The sequence below is a fragment of the Saccoglossus kowalevskii genome, chromosome 12 (assembly GCF_978046115.1).
Source record: "Saccoglossus kowalevskii chromosome 12, keSacKowa6.1, whole genome shotgun sequence".
Taxonomy (NCBI): Eukaryota; Metazoa; Hemichordata; class Enteropneusta; family Harrimaniidae; genus Saccoglossus; species Saccoglossus kowalevskii.
The window spans coordinates 35,587,748-35,612,346 of record NC_140652.1 but is presented as its reverse complement, the minus strand read 5'-3'; the positions used below and the strand labels follow the sequence as shown (position 1 = coordinate 35,612,346).

At 36.0% G+C, this 24,599-nt stretch overlaps 2 protein-coding genes across 2 annotated transcripts; both read right to left on the bottom strand.

Annotated features, from left to right (window-relative positions):
• Positions 1-1,227: 1,227 nt before the first annotated feature.
• Positions 1,228-16,353, bottom strand: LOC100374402 (15-hydroxyprostaglandin dehydrogenase [NAD(+)]-like). Its single transcript, XM_002742045.2, has 7 exons — positions 16,000-16,353; positions 11,974-12,100; positions 11,193-11,299; positions 10,763-10,859; positions 8,872-8,948; positions 6,505-6,647; positions 1,228-1,608 (listed from the first exon to the last, which is right to left on the bottom strand). The coding sequence occupies exons 1-7, from the start codon at positions 16,090-16,092 to the stop codon at positions 1,476-1,478; spliced, it is 777 nt and encodes a 258-aa protein (XP_002742091.1). The 5' UTR covers positions 16,093-16,353; the 3' UTR covers positions 1,228-1,475.
• Positions 16,354-20,614: 4,261 nt separating this feature from the next.
• On the bottom strand, positions 20,615-23,284 carry LOC100374254 (zinc finger protein 593-like). The gene is made up of 3 exons (XM_002742044.4): positions 22,999-23,284; positions 21,992-22,054; positions 20,615-21,188 (listed from the first exon to the last, which is right to left on the bottom strand). Exons 1-3 carry the CDS (start codon positions 23,190-23,192, stop codon positions 21,044-21,046), a joined length of 402 nt encoding a protein of 133 aa, XP_002742090.1. The 5' UTR covers positions 23,193-23,284; the 3' UTR covers positions 20,615-21,043.
• Between the last annotated feature and the right edge of the window lie 1,315 nt (positions 23,285-24,599).

Sequence of the window (24,599 nt, the reverse complement as noted above, 5' to 3'; positions counted from 1 at the left end):
TCTTAAAGAAAACAGTGGCAGTTCAAATGGTTTAAGTGTAGAACCTGAGCTAGCGATGAAAGGATGTAATTTAAATGCTGATTCTGGAAATTACACGGGCTGCTAAGTACTTTACAAGATACTGACTTCGTCTCTTATTTAAATAAATTTGATTTGATTCTGCTGGTATGGCGTGTATACGTGGTTAGTGCTAGACATGTACGTTGGAATCACAGATTTTAGAGGTATTCACAAAACGAGATATAAATTATTGTCGGTAAACATCAATTAAATTTGCATATTGAACAAGTAGTCAGTAAATCTTATATTTGTTTAGACGTTGGTGGAATTGCCTTACGTTATTTGTAAACAGCTGATATTTGATACAGTCTATCTACCACTCGAAGGATCACTTTGCATTTTAGGTCAGCATTTTGATGATAGTAACCATTATCATAACAGTGTTATAATTTGTGCTGACTTTTAATATGATCAGAACCTGATTATATAGAATATGACGATATTTTTCATATACCAACTTGAATTGATTATATCTAGGAACCTGACTTAATTTCAGCAGAATATGATTCTGAGGTCAATAACTATAGGTGCGAATTTCTTAATCTACGTGTAAAACGTAATATATTCAACTAACATGCTGCAAAACGGATACAGTGTTTTATATTTGTATGTTAGGAATTAGGTATAGCTCAATTTCAGAGGGAAGTGGATGTCGATCCGTGTTCCATGTGACCTTTACAAAGCGCATAATATACATTGTTACATGTAATTTGGGAACACACGCTACACGACGACGGCCTTTAAACATTGTAGACATTAGCAATCAGAACATCCAGCTTTCTGGTCTACTATGATGGTTTACTATGTAATCGACATTTTAAACTTCCGGTATTTAAATCAGTTTATTCAGGTTCTGGCCGAATCACGGTATTTAAATCAGTTTATTCAGGTTCTGACCGAATCATTGGTCATATATGCCTTGGCTTCAGCCAATCGGATGGTTACATTTGGACTAAACAGATATTAATATTATATAACATAATAAATCAGTTGCATATTGTAAGTGTTTGTCAAAAACAGTTAAAAGTATATAATTTGGGGGAAACAAAATTTAACCTGTTTATAACAAAAATGACGTTGTACTTAAATATACTATCACTATACACGTATCCGTAATTTCTCCTACCGTTCACATACTCGCTCGCAGCGTGGATAACATAATGTGAATTACTTGATACTAAAATTTAATTTTATTCAGTTTAAACTACAATATGCTAATATAAACATACATTGCAAGTACATAGTGCGTAAGAAATGGTGTATCAAGTTTCTGACAAGAAATTATTATTGTATGAGGGCGTACCCCGAACACATCACATTGTACTACAATATATGTTACTTGAACCCTCAAGTTAAAATCAGAGTCCTACTTTTTCCAGACAGCTAGTAATTTCCTGGTTGTCTGGATTGTGTCGTTACTTCAGTATCTCTTCTAAGTTTGGTGGGTCGATAACTGTTAACGGTTTTCCTGGATACACGAGACAAGCATCTCCGTCATATTTCACGTCTTCTATAATTAGCATCACATTATCAGCAACATGGGAAGGTCTGAAATATAATAAATGTGACTCAAATAATCGCATGTGCACGTCACAGTACAGTTTATTTATTTATTAACACACAACATCCCCCGGAGGGGATGAAAAGGGTTACAAATCAGATATTAGTAAAAGAAAAATAACCACATAAAAAGTAAGGGCATAAAAAAAAAAAAAAAGATAATAATTTGAATACAAGGAATGTATTACTGGCTTAGTTTATGTAGGTGCTGCTGTCTTGTATTAAAACAGTTTTTTAAATATTGCGCTAAAGGAATAGACATTTTCTCGTCACTTAGTAATGATATGAATTTATTTTCATTACTAAATTTGTCAAAATTTGGTATACGTTTATTAGCTACAATGTAAAGTTTTAATCTTATTTCATTGTAATGAGGACAATTTGTGACAAAATGTTGTTCATCTTCAACATGGTCATTGTCGCACATATTGCAGACTCTTTCTTTAAAATCCAATCCTGTATGCCGGCCTGTTTCAATTTTCAGACAGTGGTTGCCAAGTCTAAATTTTGTTAAGGATTTGCGAAGTTCACTGTTTTTCATAATTGTTAAGTAGTTTTCTTGTTCTATTTTGGTTTTAAAAAGTTTGTAGGTTCTTAGTTTATTTTTAGAATTTGATTTTTTCCTATTGTCATTATTTATTTCATTTTTCCACTCAGTTGTAAACTCTTCTTTTAATTTCTCATCAATTGTTTTTAATTTTGATAATGAGATAACATTTGTTTCATTTAAAAGATAAGAATGGTTAATATTTTTTAATATCAGATCAAGTTTTTTAAACCATTTACTTTTAATAATTTTATTGACATAGTATGCTTCTTGAAGTAGAGTATTTGTGGAATTTGCAATACGATTGGCATATTTTATCATTTGTTTCTTAATAAAAGAGTCAAGAGGTAATTTTCCCAATTCACTATATATTGCCATGATTGGTGTTTTTTTTGAGATACCAAGAATGTACCGATAGTATGTAAGCTGAACATCCTCTACAATTGATTTTGTAGAGCTTTCTTCTCCCCAAATGTCACTCCCATACACAATAACTGGTATAAACAGTATAAACGGTAATTGGAATTTCGAAGGCCGGTGGTCACCGCACAGCGGGTCTTATTTTCTTTATACAAACAATGTATTTTACATGCGTTGTATATGTCACATGGGACCCATATTGATACAGCACGTCGCTATGACAACAGCCCTTAACTTCGCATTAATCATTGCAAATAAGACCAGGCTTTTTATCATTATTGTAAACTTGTTAATGAATTTCGAGTGTTATCCAGAACTTTTGCATTGATTCAAAACTAACATGAGTGGAGATGCAAATATGCGATGCCACGTGACCTATTTTGTTATCTCACGGCGATTCTAAACTGTAGCTTCTAAATTTCACGTAAATTTGGTTTCTATATTTCATAGGTCTAGTATGTATAAGTTCGTGGTTTCAGATTGAAAGAGTTATAGACGACTAAATGAATTGTCATCACAAATGCTATAGATTGTTGGTCAAACAATGACTGCTTGCAATCCTCGGGGGCGGAACTACGTCACAGAACGTGCTATGTTGCTAAGACGCCATGTACCCATATAGTTATATGGGCTTTGCGCGAGCTGCGGAACGCTGGTCGAAGAGCCGGTGAAAATAGCTAAATTCAAGAAAACAACACAAACTCAACTTTCGAAGTAATCCCGAACAACCAAATTTATATATGCTGCACACGCAAAGTTAATCTTGTTACACTGTTCAGGGGAGTCTCAACAACAATCTCAAAGTACCGTTTTCGAGAGTTTTCGGCCTTTCGTGATGGTTGCCAGGCGGTGAAAATGCCCGGATGATGTCCACCCCCGAGAATAACAACCAGTTTTTTCCTGTGATTTGAGATTCACTGTTGGAATGGTGTGATTGTGTGACTTGACTTAACTTAAGCGAGTTTATCAGGCCAGTGTGTTATTCGCTGACTTATGAGATTGATTCCCCGGTAGGTGGACTGAAGTCTGCTGTTTGCAAGTTGGTTTCCGTTTTCGCATAAGTATTTCAAGCTGTGACCTAATGTGTTTTAAAATTCAATTCATTCATATTTTTTAGTAATAACTTTTAGTGATCAAAGAAATGTTTAAAGCAACAATGATTTTTAACATGATTTTTGGTCTCGTGTTTTCGAGTTCACGTGATTTGACGAGCGCCCTCAGTTCAAATGTGGTCATGCTGGTTAATATTGTGGGAAAAAACAAACAACCGGGTTAATAACCTAACCAGAAGGTGTAATGTATATCTCTGAACATCGTTCTAGGGAAAGAGTCCCTTAAGTCCACACCCCTAACCTGAACCCAAACCCCAACACCCCAACCCCCATGTAATTGAAGGTAACGTTATGTGTAGTGCTAAATGGCTAGTGACCACCACTGCAAGATTATTTCTTTGCACAGCAGGGCCAATAGCATTGCGGTTGGAATTCTATTATGAAAATGTTAGCATTAACTGAAATGAAATTTAGGCATAGTGAGCTGGTATTTTAATGGAACAGTTCTGAACACACGCAGAACAAAACTATGTTTACACCCATAGTTCCGCGGTACTTTATCGTGTCTTCTATTTCTGTCGCACAGTGACAACACCACTAAGTATTCTAGCATATCGCCACCCCAGTCCAATATGATTTAAATTAACTAGCATATCGCCACCTTCAATTCGATATGATTTAAACTAACTAGCATAGCGCCACTTTCAGTCCGATATGATTTAAACTAACTAGTATAGCGCCACCATCAGTCGGATATGATTTAAACTAACTAGCATATCGTTACCTTCAGTCCGATATGATTTAAACTAACTAGCATATCGCCACCTTCAGTCGGATATGATTTAAACTAACTAGCATATCGTTACCTTCAGTCCGATATGATTTAAACTAACTAGCATATCGCCACCTTCAGTCGGATATGATTTAAACTAACTAGCATATCGCCACCTTCAGTCCGATATGATTCAAACTAACTAGCATATCGCCACCTTCAGTCCATTGTGATTTAAACTAACTAGCATATCGCCACCTTCAGTCCGATATGATTTTAAACTATCTAGCATATCGCCACTTTCAGTCCGATATGATTTAAACTAACTAGCATATCGCCACCTTCACTCGGATATGATTTAAACTAACTAGCATATCGCCACCTTCAGTCCGATATGGTTTAAATTAACTAGCATATCGCCACCTTCATTCCGATATGATATAAACTAAATAGCATATCACTACCTTCAGTCCGATATGGTTTAAATTAACTAGCATATCGCCATCTCAGTCCGATATGATTTAAATTAACTAGCATATCGCCACCTTCAGTCCGATATGATTTAAATTAACTAGCATATCACCACCTTCAGTCCGATATGGTTTAAATTAACTAGCATATCGCCATCTCAGTCCGATATGATTTAAATTAACTAGCATATCGCCATCTCAGTCCGATATGGTTTAAATTAACTAGCATATCGCCACCATCAGTCCGATATGATTTAAACTAACTAGCATATCGCCACTTTCAGTCCGATATGATTTAAATTAACTAGCATATCACCACCTTCAGTCCGATATGATTTAAATTAACTAGCATATCGCCATCTCAGTCCGATATGATTTAAATTAACTAGCATATCGCCACCATCAGTCTTATATGATTTAAACTAACTAGCATATCGCCACCTTCAGTCCGATATGATTTAAATTAACTAGCATATCGCCACCTTCAGTCGGATATGATTTAAATTAACTAGCATATCGCCAACTTCAGTCCGATATGGTTTAAATTGACCAGCATATCGCCACCTTCAGTTGGATATGATTTAAACTAACTAGCATATCGCCACCTTCACTCGGATATGATTTAAACTAACTAGCATATCGCCACCTTCAGTCCGATATGGTTTAAATTAACTAGCATATCGCCACCTTCATTCCGATATGATATAAACTAAATAGCATATCACTACCTTCAGTCCGATATGGTTTAAATTGACCAGCATATCGCCACCTTCAGTCGGATATGATTTAAACTAACTAGCATATCGCCACCTTCAGTCGGATATGATTTAAACTAACTAGCATATCGCCACCTTCAGTCCGATATGATTTAAATTAACTAGCATATCGCCAACTTCAGTCCGATATGATTTAAACTAACTAGCATATCGCCACCTTCAGTCGGATATGATTTAAACTAACTAGCATATCGCCAAATTCAGTCCGATATGGTTTAAATTAACTAGCATATCGCCATCTCAGTCCGATATGATTTAAGCTAACTAGCATATCGCCACTTTCAGTCCGATATGATTTAAACTAACTAGCATAGCGCCTCATTCAGTCCGATATGATTTAAACTAACTAGCATAGAGCCACCTTCAGTCGAATATGATTTAAATTAACTAGCATAGCGCCACCTTCAGTCGGATATGATTTAAACTAACTAGCATATCGCCACCTTCAGTCCGATATGGTTTAAATTAACTAGCATATCGCCATCTCAGTCCAATATGATTTAAGCTAACTAGCATATCGCCACTTTCAGTCCGATATGATTTAAACTAACTAGCATAGCGCCTCATTCAGTCCGATATGATTTAAACTAACTAGCATAGCGCCACCTTCAGTCGAATATGATTTAAATTAACTAGCATAGCGCCACCTTCAGTCCGATATGATTTAAACTAACTAGCATATCGCCACCTTCAGTCGGATATGATTTAAATTAACTAGCATAGCGCCACCTTCAGTCGGATATGATCAAATTAACTAGCATAGTGCCATTTTCAGTTCAATATGATTTAAAAGAACTAGCATATCGCCACATTTTGTCCAATCTCAGCATTAATAACAAATACATACGTCATTGGCGGAAACCTTTCCAAAGATAACTTCAATTCTCTGGGATAGCGGCACTTTATTCCACTTGCTATAAGAGGTGTATCCACATCACCAGGGCAAAGTGCAGCCACACGTACTTTGTTTTCTTTAATCATAGGTTCCTCCTGAAACAAAAAGATATACATTTAAAGTGTTAATAGCTGTCATTTAGAATCATTAAATCCAATCTTTCCCAAAATTTGTAAAAACAATATACCATTGTCAATCGGCAATATATCAAGTTTTCAGTCTATGTCATAGAGCCAGGGCCTGAAGAGGAAAGTATTACATAGAAACCAATACTCACACTTCCCCATATTTTTCATTCCTTGCAGAAATTGACACTCATCCATAAAAGTACGAACATATAATTAACACTGATAAAACTTAGAACAACACAATTTGAAAGGTCATCGAATGACAATGATATTTAGGACGGGTTGCGGACGGACGGACTCTCATGGATTTAATTCTCATTCATTAGAACATCATAAAATCTGTTATCTGATTTGTGATACAGAAAAATGATACTCTTTCATTCAGACAAGACAACTTAGACAAGTCTGAGTTATTCAATGTTTGTCAGATAATTCTCTAAACTATTTTTTTAAAGAGTCACTGGATATTAATGGTTCATATTAATTCATTAATTCCGTATGATTTGCATCGTTAATAATTAATTATATTTTCATGTATCATTTGCTGTTTTTGTTAGGAGTATGTTACTGGAGTTGACTATTATGTTAATATATTTAAAGCGGGGGAGTCGTCACCTGCACATGCGTCAAATGGCCATGGCGTGTCATTGTCTACAAACAAGCGTCTACCCATGAGCCTTTGCATTTTTGGTGTGTGTTGCTATCGTCGCTTGGGACCCGCGCGTGCGCAGGTGACGACCCTCCCGCTTTAAGTACATCAAATCACATTGAACGGAAGGTGTACGTGTTATACATTGCTTTCAGAAAATTCATTTACATATTTTATGACTAATTTAAAACGTATCACCGAACGTTTCATTCAAACCAAACTGACATAACTTGATTGTCTACAATAATTTACAAAGCCAATCAGATATTGGGCGCACGCGCAGGCTTGGTCGTCCTATTCAGGAGTTTGTATTCATCAACCGTGACATCACAGCGATTGTTCTGATTGTTCTGTCACCGGCAGTTTTCAAATTTATCAAATATCATAATTTATATTATATTTATAAGGCAGTGGCTGGAAACCACCATTTGTTTCTGTTCCGATTATTATTTTTCTGTCACTTTTTTGTGGCTCTTGTAACTCAAAAACTACCAATGCTACAGTCACCAACCTTGGTACGGTTAGTTGTGCATCTGGGTATTTGTAAATCTACTGATCACGTGACCTGGGTATCATGTTTGGAAATGTCCATTACCTCTCATTCGCATGATAGTGGGTGGAGCCTTGTATAACTTTTGCAATGCATCATGAAACTATGAGCAGCTAGGTGACTGTCTAAAAAGTAGGATATCGTTTTTCAGAATTATGACTGGTCAGCTGGTTTGGCAGACAATGACACTTTCTGAGGGTCTAGGCAATAAAAACCCTTACAGTCACGTGACTTTTTCCGCCATGTTTTTTCTCTAAAAACGGTGAAACACGCTTAAAATTCTTTTTCTTTAAAACCACCAAGCATTTAAGTACATTCCATGGCCTGATCACTATATATTAAATCTGATGCATTTTGGACCAGAATGCCATCACAATGTTTAGTCAGAAGATATTTGTTATAATATTTAAACACTACTTTATTAAAAAAAAGTCCTATAATGTGTAGTTATAATAAATTGTTGACTGATACATTCATTCAAAGTAGACCATACATTTAAATAATAAATATAACTAAACTTTCTCAGAGATAGAAATTATCTTCCCATGTATCATCATATAGTATAAGTCAAGGTTTAAATCAAGATGATGTGACAAGTTTTTTGAAGTGTGATGGATGTTTGGTCCTACATAGGGCCACTGAACTATGCCACGTTTGGTAAATTCAAGAAAAAGGAAGCATGCATGTAAAATAAAAATTATAAATTAAATTGACACAGCCATCTCATCTGTATCATATTTTGCTTCAAGATAGCCACCGAAGGAACATAAACGCAGATAGACACATGCGACCACCATTTATTCTTAGATTTGGAGTTATCACAACTTATCCTTATTGCTATTAACCGATAGAAACGTTGTATTTCTAAGGATGCGATAAGGTTTATTACAATATTATTAAGTTTGAAATTAGCCAAACCATCTCAGAGAAGAACTAATTACGATAAAAAAACGGTCACTCGCTTCAGTCAATGGATAAAAACATTAACTTACTGCTACACTTCTTGTGAAACCAACTACACCATGCTTAGTTGCAGTATAAATACTGCATGGAAACCACGGAACGATACCTGGAAACATGAACACATAACATTGCCATAGTCTGTGAGGCGCCATCTATGTTCTTTTTATGCTGTAATGTGTGAATACGGCCATGATGTAAACAATGTGTGAATACGGCCATGATGTAAACAATGTGTGAACACGGCCATGATGTAAACAATGTGTGAACACGGCCATGATGTAAACAATATGTGAACACGGCCATGATGTAAACAATGTGTGAATACGGCCATGATGTAAACAATGTGTGACTACGGCCATGATGTAAACAATGTATGAATACGGCCATGATGTAAAGAATGTGTGAATACGGCCATGATGTAAACAATGTGTGAATACGGCCATGATGTAAACAATGTGTGAACACGGCCATGATGTAAACAATGTGTGAACACGGCCATGGTGTAAACAATGTGTGAATACGGCCATGGTGTAAACAATGTGTGAATACGGCCATGATGTAAACAATATGTGAACACGGCCATGATGTAAACAATGTGTGAATACGGCCATGATGTAAACAATGTATGACTACGGCCATGATGTAAACAATGTATGAATACGGCCATGATGTAAAGAATGTGTGACTACGGCCATGATGTAAACAATGTGTGAATACGGCCATGATGTAAACAATGTGTGAATACGGCCATGATGTAAACAATATGTGAACACGGCCATGATGTAAACAATATGTGAATACGGCCATGATGTAAACAATGCGTGAATACGGCCACGATGTAAACAATGCGTGAACATGGCATGATGTAAACAATTTGTGAATACGGCCATGATGTAAACAATGTGTGAATACGGCCATGATGTAAACAATGTGTGAATACGGCCATGATGTAAACAATGCGTGAATACGGCCATGATGTAAACAATGCGTGAACACGGCCATGATGTAAACAATGTGTGAATACGGCCATGATCTAAACAATGTGTGAATACGGCCATGATGTAAACAATGTGTGAACACGGCCATGATGTAAACAATGTGTGAATACGGCCATGATGTAAACAATGTGTGAACACAGCCATGATGTAAACAATGGGTGAATACGGCAATGATGTAAACAATGGGTGAATACGGCCATGATGTAAACAATGTGTGAATACGGCCATGATGTAAACAATGTGTGAATACGGCCATGATGTAAACAATGTGTGAACACGGCTATGATGTAAACGATGTGTGAATACGGCCATGATGTAAACAATGTGTGAACACAGCCATGATGTAAACAATGTGTGAATACGGCAATGATGTAAACAATGTGTGAATACGGCCATGATGTAAACAATGTGTGAATACGGCAATGATGTAAACAATGTGTGAATACGGCAATGATGTAAACAATGTGTGAATACGCCAATGATGTAAACAATGTGTGAATACGCCAATGATGTAAACAAAGTGTGAATACGGCCATGATGTAAACAATGTGTGAACACGGCTATGATGTAAACAATGTGTGAATACGGCCATGATGTAAACAATGTGTGAATACGGCCATGATGTAAACAATGTGTGAACACGGCCATGATGTAAACAATGTGTGAATACGGCCATGATGTAAACAATGTGTGAACACAGCCATGATGTAAACAATGTGTGAATACGGCAATGATGTAAACAATGTGTGAATACGGCAATGATGTAAACAATGTATGAATACGGCCATGATGTAAACAATGTGTGAATACGGCCATGATGTAAACAATGTGTAAACATGGCATGATGTAAACATTATTCGAAACTTTGTTACATGAAGACCAGTGTCAGTCAAGTATAACTGGTTATAAAATGTATATATACCTGCCCTCGAAGCAGTGTTGATGACCACACCGCCATTTCCTCCATTCTTTGTTCCCATATACTGCACGGCAAGGTAGGTACTTCTGATAACTGCGGTCTATCAGAATAAAAAACAGTATTTGACTTGCGAACAATTTTAAATAATTGGTTGTAAAATGTGCACAAACAGTTCAATAACACCACGTAAACCGAGATTATTTCATATATATCATAAATATATTAAATAAGTACTGAATAATATATAAACATAATTTAAAACGGATCTATAAAATTCGAATTAGACAACATAAATCTTTATATACTAAATGTAACTGTTTAAAATGTTATACATATATTATTGTTTCCATATATTTGGTAAGAAATGATACCACGTGACTACCTCTAAACAAATCACAAATCTGTATAGCGGGAGAGAAATAGCGCTACTTACCAGGTTGATGGCAACCATAAGTTCCATATTGAACTCGTCACCAATGCCAGCATTATTGCATACAATATCAAGTCTCTTGTAGTCTTCCTTTACCTTAGCATAGGCGGCTACAATACATAAATATGAATATTAACTATTACGGAATAATACACGAATATTCCTTTAATAGGGCTGAATGATTTTATCAAATATAACACCCTTGTGATTATATTGTACCAGAACAGAATGGTCACGGATAAATGTATAGTTTGGTTCTGTAGACGTCCTCCTGAATTTTACGAAATTTTGTGTCGATATATACGTTTGCATTCAGCACCAACCCCCACCTCAAATATCTCAACCAACACCACCTTAAAAGTCTCCCTGTCCACCTCATCTCAAACGTCTCCACCTCACCCCACCTCAAAGAGGACACATATTCAACCCTCTCTAACATTCCGTTAAGAGTGGCGATAACGTACTAGAATAAATACTTTCGCATTCAGTATTCTCTTCCCCAAACGTTTTTGACAGTAATGGGTGCTTCTGGTAAACCAGAAATATGGTGACCTAGCCGTGTGTGACCCCTTACGGTGGGAATGAAATAAACTTTTTTCTATGCAAAAAACTCGGAAAATGTCTATTACGTGTCACGTGTCATATATGATTGTATGTTCAGCATCATATCAGTTTCTCAGTGAAGCTCTACTACACATAACAAATACACATAAGACCATACATAACTATTTCACATGTGTTTAACACACATGTAGAACACTGTCTGCCAGTTCTTGTACATTACCTTCTAGTTGTGACGTATTGCTGACGTCACACTGGATGAACACAGTTTTTCCATCCCCATACTCTGCATTAAGTTCCTCTACTGTCTGGCTCCCCTTCTCTTTATTGATATCAACCACGGCAACACCCTGTAAGTGATAGAATAACAATCCGTGACGTTGTCATCTGAGCCAACGTGACAGACAAGTATAACACATGTAGTATATACAGTTTTGAACATGCATTGCAGCTTCAATAGTTGATAGTTTTAAATTGACTGATTCTATTTTCACCATCTAAAAATAATCGTTAAATTGACTGTTTCCTTTGTTATCATAGTCTATCTTGTAACATCTGTTTACAATTTTTTTTCAAATTATGTTTTTAGATTTCCTGATATTCATTTACAATTACATTGTTGACGTTTTGTATTTTTCCCTCACATCACAAATGGTCTATATTAGATCTTTAAAGCGCGGTGGTCGTCGCGCAGCGCATGTTCGAATTGTATGTAAATAAACAATGTATTTTACACGCGTTGTATACATCGATATGAGTCCCATATCGAACAGGACGCAGCACGACGACTGCCGCCCTTTAAGGGTGCGTTTTAAGCCAGTCTCTCCCCCGGGAGGGGGTACTTCTATAGAAGTGCAATACGGGTATGTGCCGCCCGATTGGGGTGTCATTTCACGTTATTTTGTTTAGAAGTGGGTAGTCATTTATCAATGGTTTGGTTTAGAAGTGTGTAGCATTTATTTACTTTTTCACAGGAAAAGGCTGAATAAAATGCGTCGCCCGGATGCGCTCACTCAGGCTGGTTGCGAAAGTTGTGAGCTGGGCGTTTTTTTTTGCTGAAAACACTTGTATTTAGAAGTGGGTATATAAAAAGAAAAAAATGGTTTAGAGGAGGGGAGGCAAGGGGGGTAGCTGGTACGGTTTTATGGGAAATAAAAAGGGCTTTTCACAATTTACGAAGAAAAAAAGACGTTTTTACAGTTTACAGTGTTAACAAATGGAACATTGAATGGTCCGAAGAGCTCTCCGACTCAAATTCTCCACCATTGCTGCACCGTGTGAAGAGACGCATGTGCATATTACCCTCGTAATGCTCTTCATTCGGTTAGAGGGCCTTTTACGTCTTCAATTTTGTAGTGAATTATGTCATCTAGTCGTTTTACAGTTTCTAAAATGTAATTTCCCTGGATTATTCTTTACGATTTTTTATTTGGATGTGAATTTTTGTACGTACGAGAAAATGACACACTTTTACAGCGTACGAAAACAATATTTGATTGATTACGTTGTACGTCTAGCCTGTGATTACAGAATTACGGAATTTATTTTTTCTATTTACGTTGTACGAACAACAAAATATTGCAATTACGTTGAACGAAAATAACCCTTGCCCCCCCTCTTTAGAAGTGAGTAAGGGTTACGAGAGTTGGGCTGCACACCCTTACCCACTTAATGTGAAAGTAGCCCCCCCCCCCCCGGAAGCCAGAGACCCACACTGCTAGATGCCAGGGTTCTATGCCGTATGTGACTGTATACTTCAAATGCCAGGGAATATGCTTTATATTACAAAGTAACACATGGGTGATTTGAGCTGGCGACCAGACACCAAATCATCTAGCTGCACGCCAGCTGTGGCTTCAACTCGGTCACTGGACCAACAATTAACCACTGACGAAGGATAGTTGCTACTTCTAAAACTAAACTAAGAACCTACAAACTTTTAAAACCAAAATAGAACAAGAAAACTACTTAACAATTATGAAAAACAGTAAACGTCGCAAATCTTTAACAAAATTTAGACTTGGCAACCACTGTCTGAAAATTGAAACAGGCCGGCATACATGATTGGATTTTAAAGACTGCAATATGTGCGACAATGACCATGATGAAGATGGACAACATTTTGTCACAAATTGTCCTCATTACAATGAAATAAGATTAAAACTTTACATTGTAGCTAATACATGTATATAAAATTTTGACAAATTTAGTAATGAAAATAAATTCATATCATTACTAAGTGACGAGAAAATGTCAATTTCATTAGCACAATATTTAAATATATTATTATATATTTTATTATAAGACAGCAGCACCTACATAAACTAAGCCAGTAACACATTCCTTGTATACAATTTTTTATCTTTTTTTAATGCTTTTTTGTTTCTTTAATTTTCATGTAGTTATTTTTCTTTTACTAATATCTGATTTGTAACCCTTTTCAGCCCCTCCGCCGGATGTTGTGTGTTAATAAATAAATGAAAACTTTTGTGTTTTTATGGACTGACTTTAAAACGTTCATCTGGGTCATATATCGCCACCTAGTGTCTATTATCCCCGATTGTTGTAAACAGCAAAAAAGCGATGTTGTCACCCGTACGTCTATCACCACATGGGTAAAATCCGTTTTTGTTTCGTAAACGTGAATCGTCTTCGAAGAAAAAATAATGTTTTACCTCCAAGTTGCAATGGTCAGTGCCATACAACGTAGATAATTCTAATACATTACGTGTATCAAATACAATGATTGGAATCGGAGTAAAACAGTCGAATCAGCGGAAATATTTTTTTCAACTAAGGGTGCCGTGTGAGCAGAATTTATGGCAGGGAGGAGAAATTATTTTATTTTACCTTTTTTTGCAGCCACCCCTCCCCAACTTGCTGCATAAAAAAATTGACACCCCCCAACCAACCACCTATTATTTTCATGACCCCCCTCAATACCCAGTTTTTCATGATTACATTCCATAAAGAATATATGCATGATATCTGTGATCATGAATTTACAATGATATGTAAACCCAATTATATGACAACCACAATCCCAAACCGTGGGCCAACAGCGAAATTTGTTATATTGAGAAGAGATTAGATACCCTTGAGTGATGGTTGGAAACAGTGTCAAGTCGAGAAAATGACATAACCCACACTCCTCAACAACTGACGTCTCGCTTCCATAACACTCATGTTGCATCAACAGAACGAGTACGAACAAAGTGTAGAAAGAAAGAAAATATAAGGAGGAATACCAGAAGAAATGAAAAAAGAACCATCAAACAGGCAAAGATGTTAGTGGTTGATGCATACAGCTCTGATATGGAAGAAAAAGTTGTTAAATCCAAATATGGACATAAACCAGATACTGTTATTAGTACTAATAATATTGCCAAACAGAAGCTGTTGCCCAGGAAACACCGCAATGGTCTAATATACTTGCGAAACATGAGGACCCTGATAACCTGATTGCAATTTTACAAGCCCGTCAGAAAAAGAAACATGCATTAACTTCAGATTCTGAGACTGACGAGTCTGAATGATATTGGTACAAACATATCGTCTCCTGCAATACCATGAGAGTTTAATAGAGTGGGTGTTGCATTAGGGGAAATTATGTGGCATGATTAAAGTATGTTGTACTTTGGGGACAAGAATAACAATATTATATAGCAAAGTATATTGAATACAATAAGTGGTACCAGGAAGACATGCACACAGTTTGTTAAGTCATTATTATTATTATTATTATTATTATTATTATTATTATTATTATTTACAAACAAAGGTTTCATATACTAGTACATATATAAAATACTAGTTTTTTCTACCATCAAAATTTAAGTTTTATTTATTATACTAGTACATTTACAAAGTATGTTTTGTTTTGTTTTTAAGTAAAAAAGTGAATCAAATATGACAAATATTTTTATACGATATCATGTTTGACAGCTGTCATAAAATTTCAAAGCCCCCTCCCCAAGCCACCCATAATTGTTTCATCCCCCCCGCCATAAATTCTGCTCACACCCTAAGCGTAACGAAAGGCAACATACATTCCATAGGTCTACTATTTTCATTTCCCGTTAAGCAGCCAAGGTATCTGGCGTCATCGCTGATGTAAAGGCTTTTGTTTGTAATCTAGAACAAACGTCTATCACAACATAGTTTGTGCCCTGGTTTACCTTTTTACCTCCATGGTTTAACTAATTGCGTAGCCCCTCCCCCTGCCAAAGTTAGAATAACACGCTGTTACCTGTGCTCCCTTCTCTAGTAACTTTACTGTGATAGCGCGTCCAATTCCGTCCGCTCCACCTGTCACCATGGCAATCTTGTTGGCAATTTCCATTGGAGCTGTTTTATCAACTGGTCAGTCGACACTTAATTGACTCTTGTCTTTTTAGGTCAGGTCAGGTAGTCAGATCCGGGGGGCATACCATTACAGTATAATTTGCATATTGGTGTCATCGCTACCACACAGAGTCTGTGCCACTCGCACAGGAAAGATAGACGCAACTTTTTGTTTATGCCTCCATGATTGAACGTAATCCGGGAATCAGACAAGTGTTATGATAGCGACTTCACGTTCACACATTCCGTTCACACGCCGTTGCACTATTGTTTATAATCAAGAACTTGCGTGTATAGTGAGGATACATAATGCTACCCCTATAACAAATCAAAGAAAGCTTAGAAAGAACTCCCGTGTGCTGAGTGTATTGAAGACACATTAAAATTAATTCAAAATTACTTGTACATGAGATATTGATGGAAAAGCTGAAAACTAATTATGTAAATCAGGTAACTAATATGAACAGAACAGAACAAAAAAATTATGAATTATTATGCTAATTAGAGAATTAATATTAACAAATTTTAACCAAAATTAATCAGGCCTGTCTATTGTCCTAGAGCATTTATGTACCAAATTTTACTCAACTGTGATGATCAGTAATTGAGATATCAGTGTTAATTAATTATATTAATTAGGTGATTAATAAGCATAAATATTTACCAAAAACTAATTGGGTTTCTGCATAGTTCTCTTTAAAAGTTTCATTAAAATCCAATTTGTGGTTCTTTATATATCAGTAGAACATTATGCAAATTAGGTAATTAATATCCAATTAAAACTAATCAGGTCTCTACATAATCCTAGAAGATCTATGTAGCAAGTCTCATTGAAATATGATGATTACTAGATATATCAAAAGCTGAAAATTAATTAATTATGCAAATTAGGTAATTAATATGTACTCATATTACCCTAAAAACTATCAGGTCTGTGCAGTGTCCTATGACATCTATGTACCAAGTGTCATTGAAATGTGATGATTACTACTTGAAATATCAAAAGCTGAAAATTAATTAATTATGCAAATTAGCTAATTAATATATACTGATATTACCCTAAAAACTATCAGGTCTGTGCAGTGTCCTATGACATCTATGTACCAAATTTCATTGAAATGTGATGATTACTACTTGAAATATCAAAAGCTGAAAATTAATTAATTATGCAAATTATCTAATTAATATATACTGATATTACTCTAAAAACTATCAGGTTTGTGCAGTGTCCTATGACATCTATGTACCAAGTTTTATTGAAATGTGATGATTAGTACTTGAGATATCAGTGGAAAAGCCGAAAATTGATTAATCATTATGCAAATTAGGTGCTCATGTTCTACAAATAGAAATGGGTCGCTACAATAAAATAGATGCATGCAAAAGGAAATGCCCTGTGTGTGACCTAGACGAAATTGAAGATGAAAAACATTTTCTGCTTAACTGCAAATTATACGAAAATGAAAGAAACCAACTAAACACTAAGTCAAAAATGTCACTCCCAAACACGACAGATGAAGAAACAATGCTAGCTATGATGAACAATGAAAATAAAACAATTATAAAACTAGCTAAATACATATACGAATGTTTCAAAATTAGAGAAAATAACATGAAAAAGCCTTCATTCTCATCCAAATAAACAATATTAATATCAAGGCATATCTGCAAGGTTTTTTTTTTCCTGTTATCATTTTTATGATATTTTATCTAAATTGTCTTTCTTGTTTTTTCATTCATCCACACTTTATTGTAATTTAACTCTCAAGATCTTATAAAGGATACGATATCAATAAAGTTAATTATTATTGCATGTATAATCAGGAATTTGATAAATAAGGCTTAGTCTTTTCCACGAAACGAAACAAAACCCTAACCTTAGATTTTGAACGACCTCAAACATCGTCACGTCCGTATTTCACAGTGTGAAATTTTCTCAGATATTATTGGGCCAATGAAAAAAAAAATGCGAGTTAGGGTTAGGGTTTGGGTTTCGTTTCGTTTCGTGGAAAAGACTAAGCCGATAAATAAATGTTTACTTATTGTATTTAGTAATGGCAACTTCGCAAGGCTTTAATAGTGAGACACATCCCTGGTAATCACATGACCGTGCCAACGACTGCAGCGATTGGCTGATCAAATGTTTACTCTGCCATGCCTTAGACACCTGATAAAGAATTTGTATCTTTTTGTAGAAGAGAGGGTGAAGTACAAGTGAACTGTAAAGCGAGGGGTTACCTCAGCCATGCCTCAGCTGACTGTTTGGAAGAATAAACAGGAAAACACCAAAGGGTCAATCATTCCATGATGCAATACTATAATCATTTAATAATACAACAAACATCACAATTGCGTGAAATTAGTCAGATCGAAACGCATTCCAGTGTCGGCGACAGGCTTTGTAAACGGTTATGTTTTGGTTAGTTGAGTCATGGTTGAGTCATGGAGGTAACAATTATGATAAACAAATACATTTGAGCAAACATAACGCCCAACCGTCCACTGCATGTAATATAAATAGGTGACGGTAGATGTTGTGTTAGACTGGCAAAGTTAAGACTTCTTTTTTGATTCACAAAAAAAATATAATTAATTGTCAATTTAGCTTTTTTTAACGTGGTCGCGAAAACTAGCGTGACTGCGAAAGAAATCTTTTAGGGATTTCTTTAGGGGTCAGGTTAGTTTTCACGATCACGCTAAAGGAATAAAATAACAATTAATTATTTCTTTTTGTAAAACAAAAAAAAAAGTCCTGCCTTTGTCAGTCTAATGTTGTGTTGGCGACGCACATTTGTGTTAGGCTAGTTTATAGGAAGCATAGCTCTTCTGTGTCGATAAAAATCCTAATGTCTGAAAAACAAATTTGATGACACCAACTAAAAAACCACCACAAAGACTAATAGCCAACACAAAAGAGCAATGGACCCACAGCTAAATCAAACTGATACACTCGTTAAAACACGGTATATCTCCACAGTCACTTGGGGGCTGAAAATCAATAAATTCTCATTTTTTTTAAAAAATCGTCAGTGATATTTACTATATGAGGGCCACCATCTTGAATGCAGCATAAAACTAAATAAGAGACAAGTTGTGAAACGCGTTTTTCAGATTACTACAAAACACTAACCGTGAAATACACCTATCATTGTCGCTGATGGAATATTTTATATTGAAATTTATATTCTGTTTTATTGCAACACATTAGTGATACAGTGACCACTCGCTAAATCGCGGGTGTCGGGTCGGGATCAAAGCAAAAAACGCGACATATTGGGGATGGTGAGTGGGGGGGGGGAGGACATGCGTTGAAACGGATGAGGGACCCATAATGTCCAATGTATGTACCAAGTTTGCACGAAATCCATCTGTAAACAACCGATTTCTGGTTCGTCTTTTGATTAATATGCAATTATGCATAATATTATGTATGAAGTATAAATGTAATCAATCAAGGCATTTCTAAGATAAAGGCACGCATAGAGGTCAAGGGCATAAGTCCATAGGACTAACAAATATGTTTGTTGGTATTGTTCATTACCTTAATGTTTTACTCAATATTTATTGTTATCACCTTTGTTTTCTCATATAACCATGTTGTCTGAATTACATGTAAATCTTAATAATAATAATTATTACACATTTACTGCAGTTTATTTTGATTCGTCCCTGAAATAAAAATCGGTATTTCCGCAACCCATATGCAAATGTCTGAGAGCAAACAAAGTAGTTCCTTCAGGAGTACCGTTTATCGAAACAAATGAAATAAACAATATTTAGAAGTATTTTTCCCTTGGGGTACATGAATATACTTGCCGAGTGAAATGAAATATGAACAACAGTAATGGTACTTTTAGGCAGTCACTTATTTTGATTAAAACTAATTTGCATATCACACATGCAATAATGTTTTCGGTATTTTCACAGTCTATATGCATATGAACATGGTATTTCCATTGGCTACCGAACTATTTTTATTTTGTAAACACATTCCCGTCTGCCATTTTTGTTCGGTTCAAATCATTCAGCAGCATTTTGGCATGTCAGGTGTACATCACATGGAATACTACGATTGGGAGAACTTAAGGTTTGTTGACCACCTGGAAACTGAGTTTTATAAACCTCGAAGGGCTCGCGAAAGATCCACCCGCAGTAAAATCAGCAATTAGTATGGAGCCACAACATTAAGATACCAGGAGGTTTCTGCTGGCTCAGTCCCAAATAAAGATTATTAACACCGAATGAGTAACATTTTAACCGGTAGCCAAGACACATTCAATCCACGACCAGCAAGCAACATCACAAACTAAGTTGTAGCGTGCAGCTCAGTGACGACCGCTGTCGACGAAGGTCATCCCGTCAGTGGAGTACCGCAGTTGCACCGCATATTTGCCAATGCACAATTCTGTGGAAGAACTTTTAACTTCAACATAAACTGTGTATCATAGTCGTCCAGTTTAAGTTCTGGCTCTGTCGTGGCTCCAATTAATAATTATAAGAGTAATTTATTCGGACAGTGATTCAGATTAGAAGTATGATTATTTTATTTCCACACAAACAGTGACACGTGTTCTACACTGACACGCATTGCTATGGCGCAACACTTTCTGGGAACATATTAATGGGCAATGGGGTTCCCCGGCCTAAATTCCATCCCGGTTTATTGCACGTTCTTTCTTTAATATGAAATAATCAAATATGGAAAATATGTAATAATAACAGAACCCCACACCCTCCCCGTGGATTTAGTTAGGTATGGAAGTTATTTTCACTCAAGATGCAGTGTATTCTGCTTCGCTCGTGAAGATATGGCCACAGGCTACATCGCATCACTCGTGAAAATAACTTCCATACGCAACGAAAGCCATAGGGAGGGTGTGAGGTTCCGTCATATAATAATAATGTACTAATCATTTAATATTATATAAAGAATGTCATTAAGGCTTTTGTTAATCTTCTGTAGTGTCCATATCTTTCTTGACTATTGGCTGCGTTTTTACTTTTTTTAGTTTTTGCGGTGCGTAGTAACTTCCCATTCCAGCCGCTGCATCTGCTTCTTTTTGGGAGTAAGGTTCCTCTGTTAAAGCCCTTAATCTGAAAGTAAATTATACAAAACATATGAACAGCTGGAACAAAAAACAATATGGCCGCCAGAAAACAACATGCCACCAGTCATGAAACTAAATGATGTACAACAATAACTAATCATGAGTCATGTCAATACCAAGTTTGAATAAAATCAGTCAAGGCAGAAATGTCCAAATGTTGATTTTTGATGACAAAAAAGCCATCAGTTGGTCAACTAAATGAAAAAATTGACGTGCATATGTATAACCATATCACACTCTCAGTCTTTTTTTGTAAACAAGCTGAAATCAAATACAACAAACTATTTTGGTTACGGCATTAACTGCATACTATTGCATATTGTTCTAAATAAATCTATCACCAAAAGAAATCCTGTTAACTCCTGTCTCTTTTATAAGCCTTAGTTTGCAAACAAGATGCATCAAATTTTTTTTGTAACCTACTGGTCTATGCTCTACTAATTCACCACATAGATGACAATTTAAAATTTGATAGCAAGGTTTGTTTGTACACCAAACAGACTGGCAACTTTTCCCCATTTTTCTGTTTTTTTCTATTGTTGTTTGGTAATTTTACCATATACATATACAAAACCATCTAATATTATGACAGTGACACATTTTCGTAACAAAACCTGACAAAGTTCATTTTGTTGGAAAGAAGCTGGAAAGAAATAAGCCAAGATATACTTGACTGTATAAAAAGGATACCAGACTACTTTTTTGTCACATGACCATCACTAGCACACAATGAGTAACATAGCAACAACAAAAATTTGAAACACATCCAAAGCATGTAATAAATCTTACCTTCTTTTATGATTTCTACTTTTGAAGTGACTTGTCATTGCTTGTAAATCAATAAAATGTTTCCTGGGAACAAAATATAATTACCAATTCAGTGTTATTTTTGGTTTTGCATGCACTGACTTCTCTTTTGTTGTGTTACCATAAATAATATAATTCAGGTATCATTTTGCAAATATATCAACCTTTCGTGGCACCTGAATTAGAGTCCAATTTAGTTTGTTCGTAGTCACTGTCACCTAAAAACATTTCCTTACGATGAAAGTTGAACTTTATTTGCATTTCATAGAAACCACCGAATTGATGGATCATAATGAGTATATTGCAATGGGGGTGGTCAGCTAAGTGCTCACGGGGCCCCTCAAAAGCACACGATTTTCGGAGCCAAATACCCTGGGCGGACAAGAATGGTACTAAGTCAAAAGATGGTGGTTGTTACACCGCTTCCTGTTCGATATAGGACTCATAACAACATATACAACGTGTGTAAAATACTTTGTTTATTTACATGAAATTCGAACATGTGTTGCGTGACGACCACTGCCTTAAAACCCAAATCAGAAAATGCAAGACAGCAAACCGATTCTCTTCACTTTTCTTTCTCCCCGGTAAGGACGGGTGTCTAGAAAGCTACATAAATGTATTTGTATAAGCATTGACCATTTTTTAGAGTCAAGTTGCTGAATTGCTCAAAATTGAACACCGAGTTACAAAAATGACCACGCCCATGTTTTTGGAAACCACGCCAACTTTTGCCAAACCACTACCAAATTGTAACTCGATGTTCAATTAAAATTGATTTCGAGCAAACTAGGTTGTTGTTGTTGTTGTTTAGTACATCCATATTTAGTAACTCAAATAAACTTCAAGTCTACACAACAATGCTCAAAAACAAGGGGCAAGACGAAAACATCACTAAATTTATTAATAAAATCCTGCATATTACTTGATGGTGACATTATAATCACAAGGAAGGGGGCAACACATGTGCACAGTGATTATATACTTACGCGCAGTGAAGACAGTAATTTTGTCCGGCGCCTGGAAGATCGTGATCGACTTCTTGGTTTAGCAACTTATCAGCTTTTTCTGGTTTCATGTCTTCGTGAATTTGGTCGATATCCTTCGTCTTTCGCCTCGTCCTGAACATTTTCTGCACGTAAGTGTTGCCTTTGTGGTATTTCTTTCGTTTCAAACGACCCATTTTAGCTGCTTTCAAGGGATTGTATTTGATCAATATTTATGTCACAATCAGCTGGGAACACACGCGGTCAGGAAGTTACATTTGTTTGTGTATTCTTTACTCAAAAACAGGGGGAAATGTTAACATAACGCCGAGGGCGCTCGACCAACAACACGTTTGCTACAGGGTATTATCTTGGTTCTCACAGGAAGAGCTAATACCTTCTGTTTTTCATTTTAAGTGTAACCAGAAACATGAAAGAATATACCTCCCTACCCTCCTGATTGCAACAATCGCTGACTAGAAAGACTAAACATTGACATCAACAGTACGTTTGTTGAAATAATCTCGACTTAGCTGCGGTTCCGTAGCTCTTTGGTGCGACCTACAATCGAATTTCGCCCTAACAATTTCATTTGGACGTCTTTTTTTTAAATTTTGTTGTTGTACGTCGAACATATGGGCCGGCCAGAGTCAGTCACGTAAATAATGCGGTCGGCAACATAGGGCTATGATTCCACAGCTAATCTCGACTCTGATAACAAATCCAACACACACTTTGTTTATTCAATATATTGCCACAGGGTTTGTAGAAGTATTTGTAATATAGACTTATAGAGCTCCCATAAACGGCTCACTCGTGGATTTTTTTTCTTTTTTTTTCTTTCAGATATTGTCCACACCTTAATCTCATGTGCAAACAATGACTTAACTTCCGTCTTGTACGCAATGTCCCTGTTTATACATCGCTATAGTGGCGCCGTTTGAGACTTAAAACTCTCTATTACAATGTTTTATCATCGCCACATTAATATAAAAGTGATATATATAAGTCAATTTAACCGACAAAAATAGTAATGACCCGTGATCGGAGATAATAATCATACCCCTCAAGTTTGCAATCCAGAATAAGCAAATGTAATTCAATCAAACAATCGAATGGGAAACTAACACGATCGCCAACGGACTGAAAACTCACGAAATATTTGACGTTTTTACTTTCTCATTTCGCGTCGCGTAGCACCTGTTCGAATTTCAAACAACATGCGTCATGTAATTCTATCATAGACGTATTATACTGGCTTTTGTAAGTTTAGATGCAATAGATATTCTATGATATGCTATTATAAGATGCATTTTAACTTGAGAATCTACATAAAATGCAATACCGCAAAAAATTCAAGCCTCCTGGACCAAATTAGTTGTGTACGTCGCTGTTAGTCCCCTATCGAACAAGATGCGATGTGACGATCACCGCCCTTTCACATAACTGCGATGGTTAAATTGGCGTAGGCACACTCCATTCCATAAAATGCGACAAGTAATCTTATCATGCGCCCATTATAGATTTCGTAAGTTTAAATGTGACAGATTTTCGGAAATTTGCTATTATACAGTGCATTTTAACATGAGATTCTACACTAAAAT

Coding starts and splice junctions, on each gene's coding strand:
- LOC100374402 (XM_002742045.2), bottom strand. CDS start 16,092: ATGGAAATTGCCAACAAGATTGCCATGGTGACAGGTGGAGCGGACGGA. Junction 11,300..11,973: donor CAATACGTCACAACTAGAAG/GTAATGTACAAG, acceptor TATGTATTGTAG/CCGCCTATGCTAAGGTAAAG. Junction 10,860..11,192: donor TTATGGTTGCCATCAACCTG/GTAAGTAGCGCT, acceptor TTATTCTGATAG/ACCGCAGTTATCAGAAGTAC.
- LOC100374254 (XM_002742044.4), bottom strand. CDS start 23,192: ATGGGTCGTTTGAAACGAAAGAAATACCACAAAGGCAACACTTACGTG. Junction 22,055..22,998: donor AATTACTGTCTTCACTGCGC/GTAAGTATATAA, acceptor TTTTGTTCCCAG/GAAACATTTTATTGATTTAC. Junction 21,189..21,991: donor AGTAGAAATCATAAAAGAAG/GTAAGATTTATT, acceptor ATTTACTTTCAG/ATTAAGGGCTTTAACAGAGG.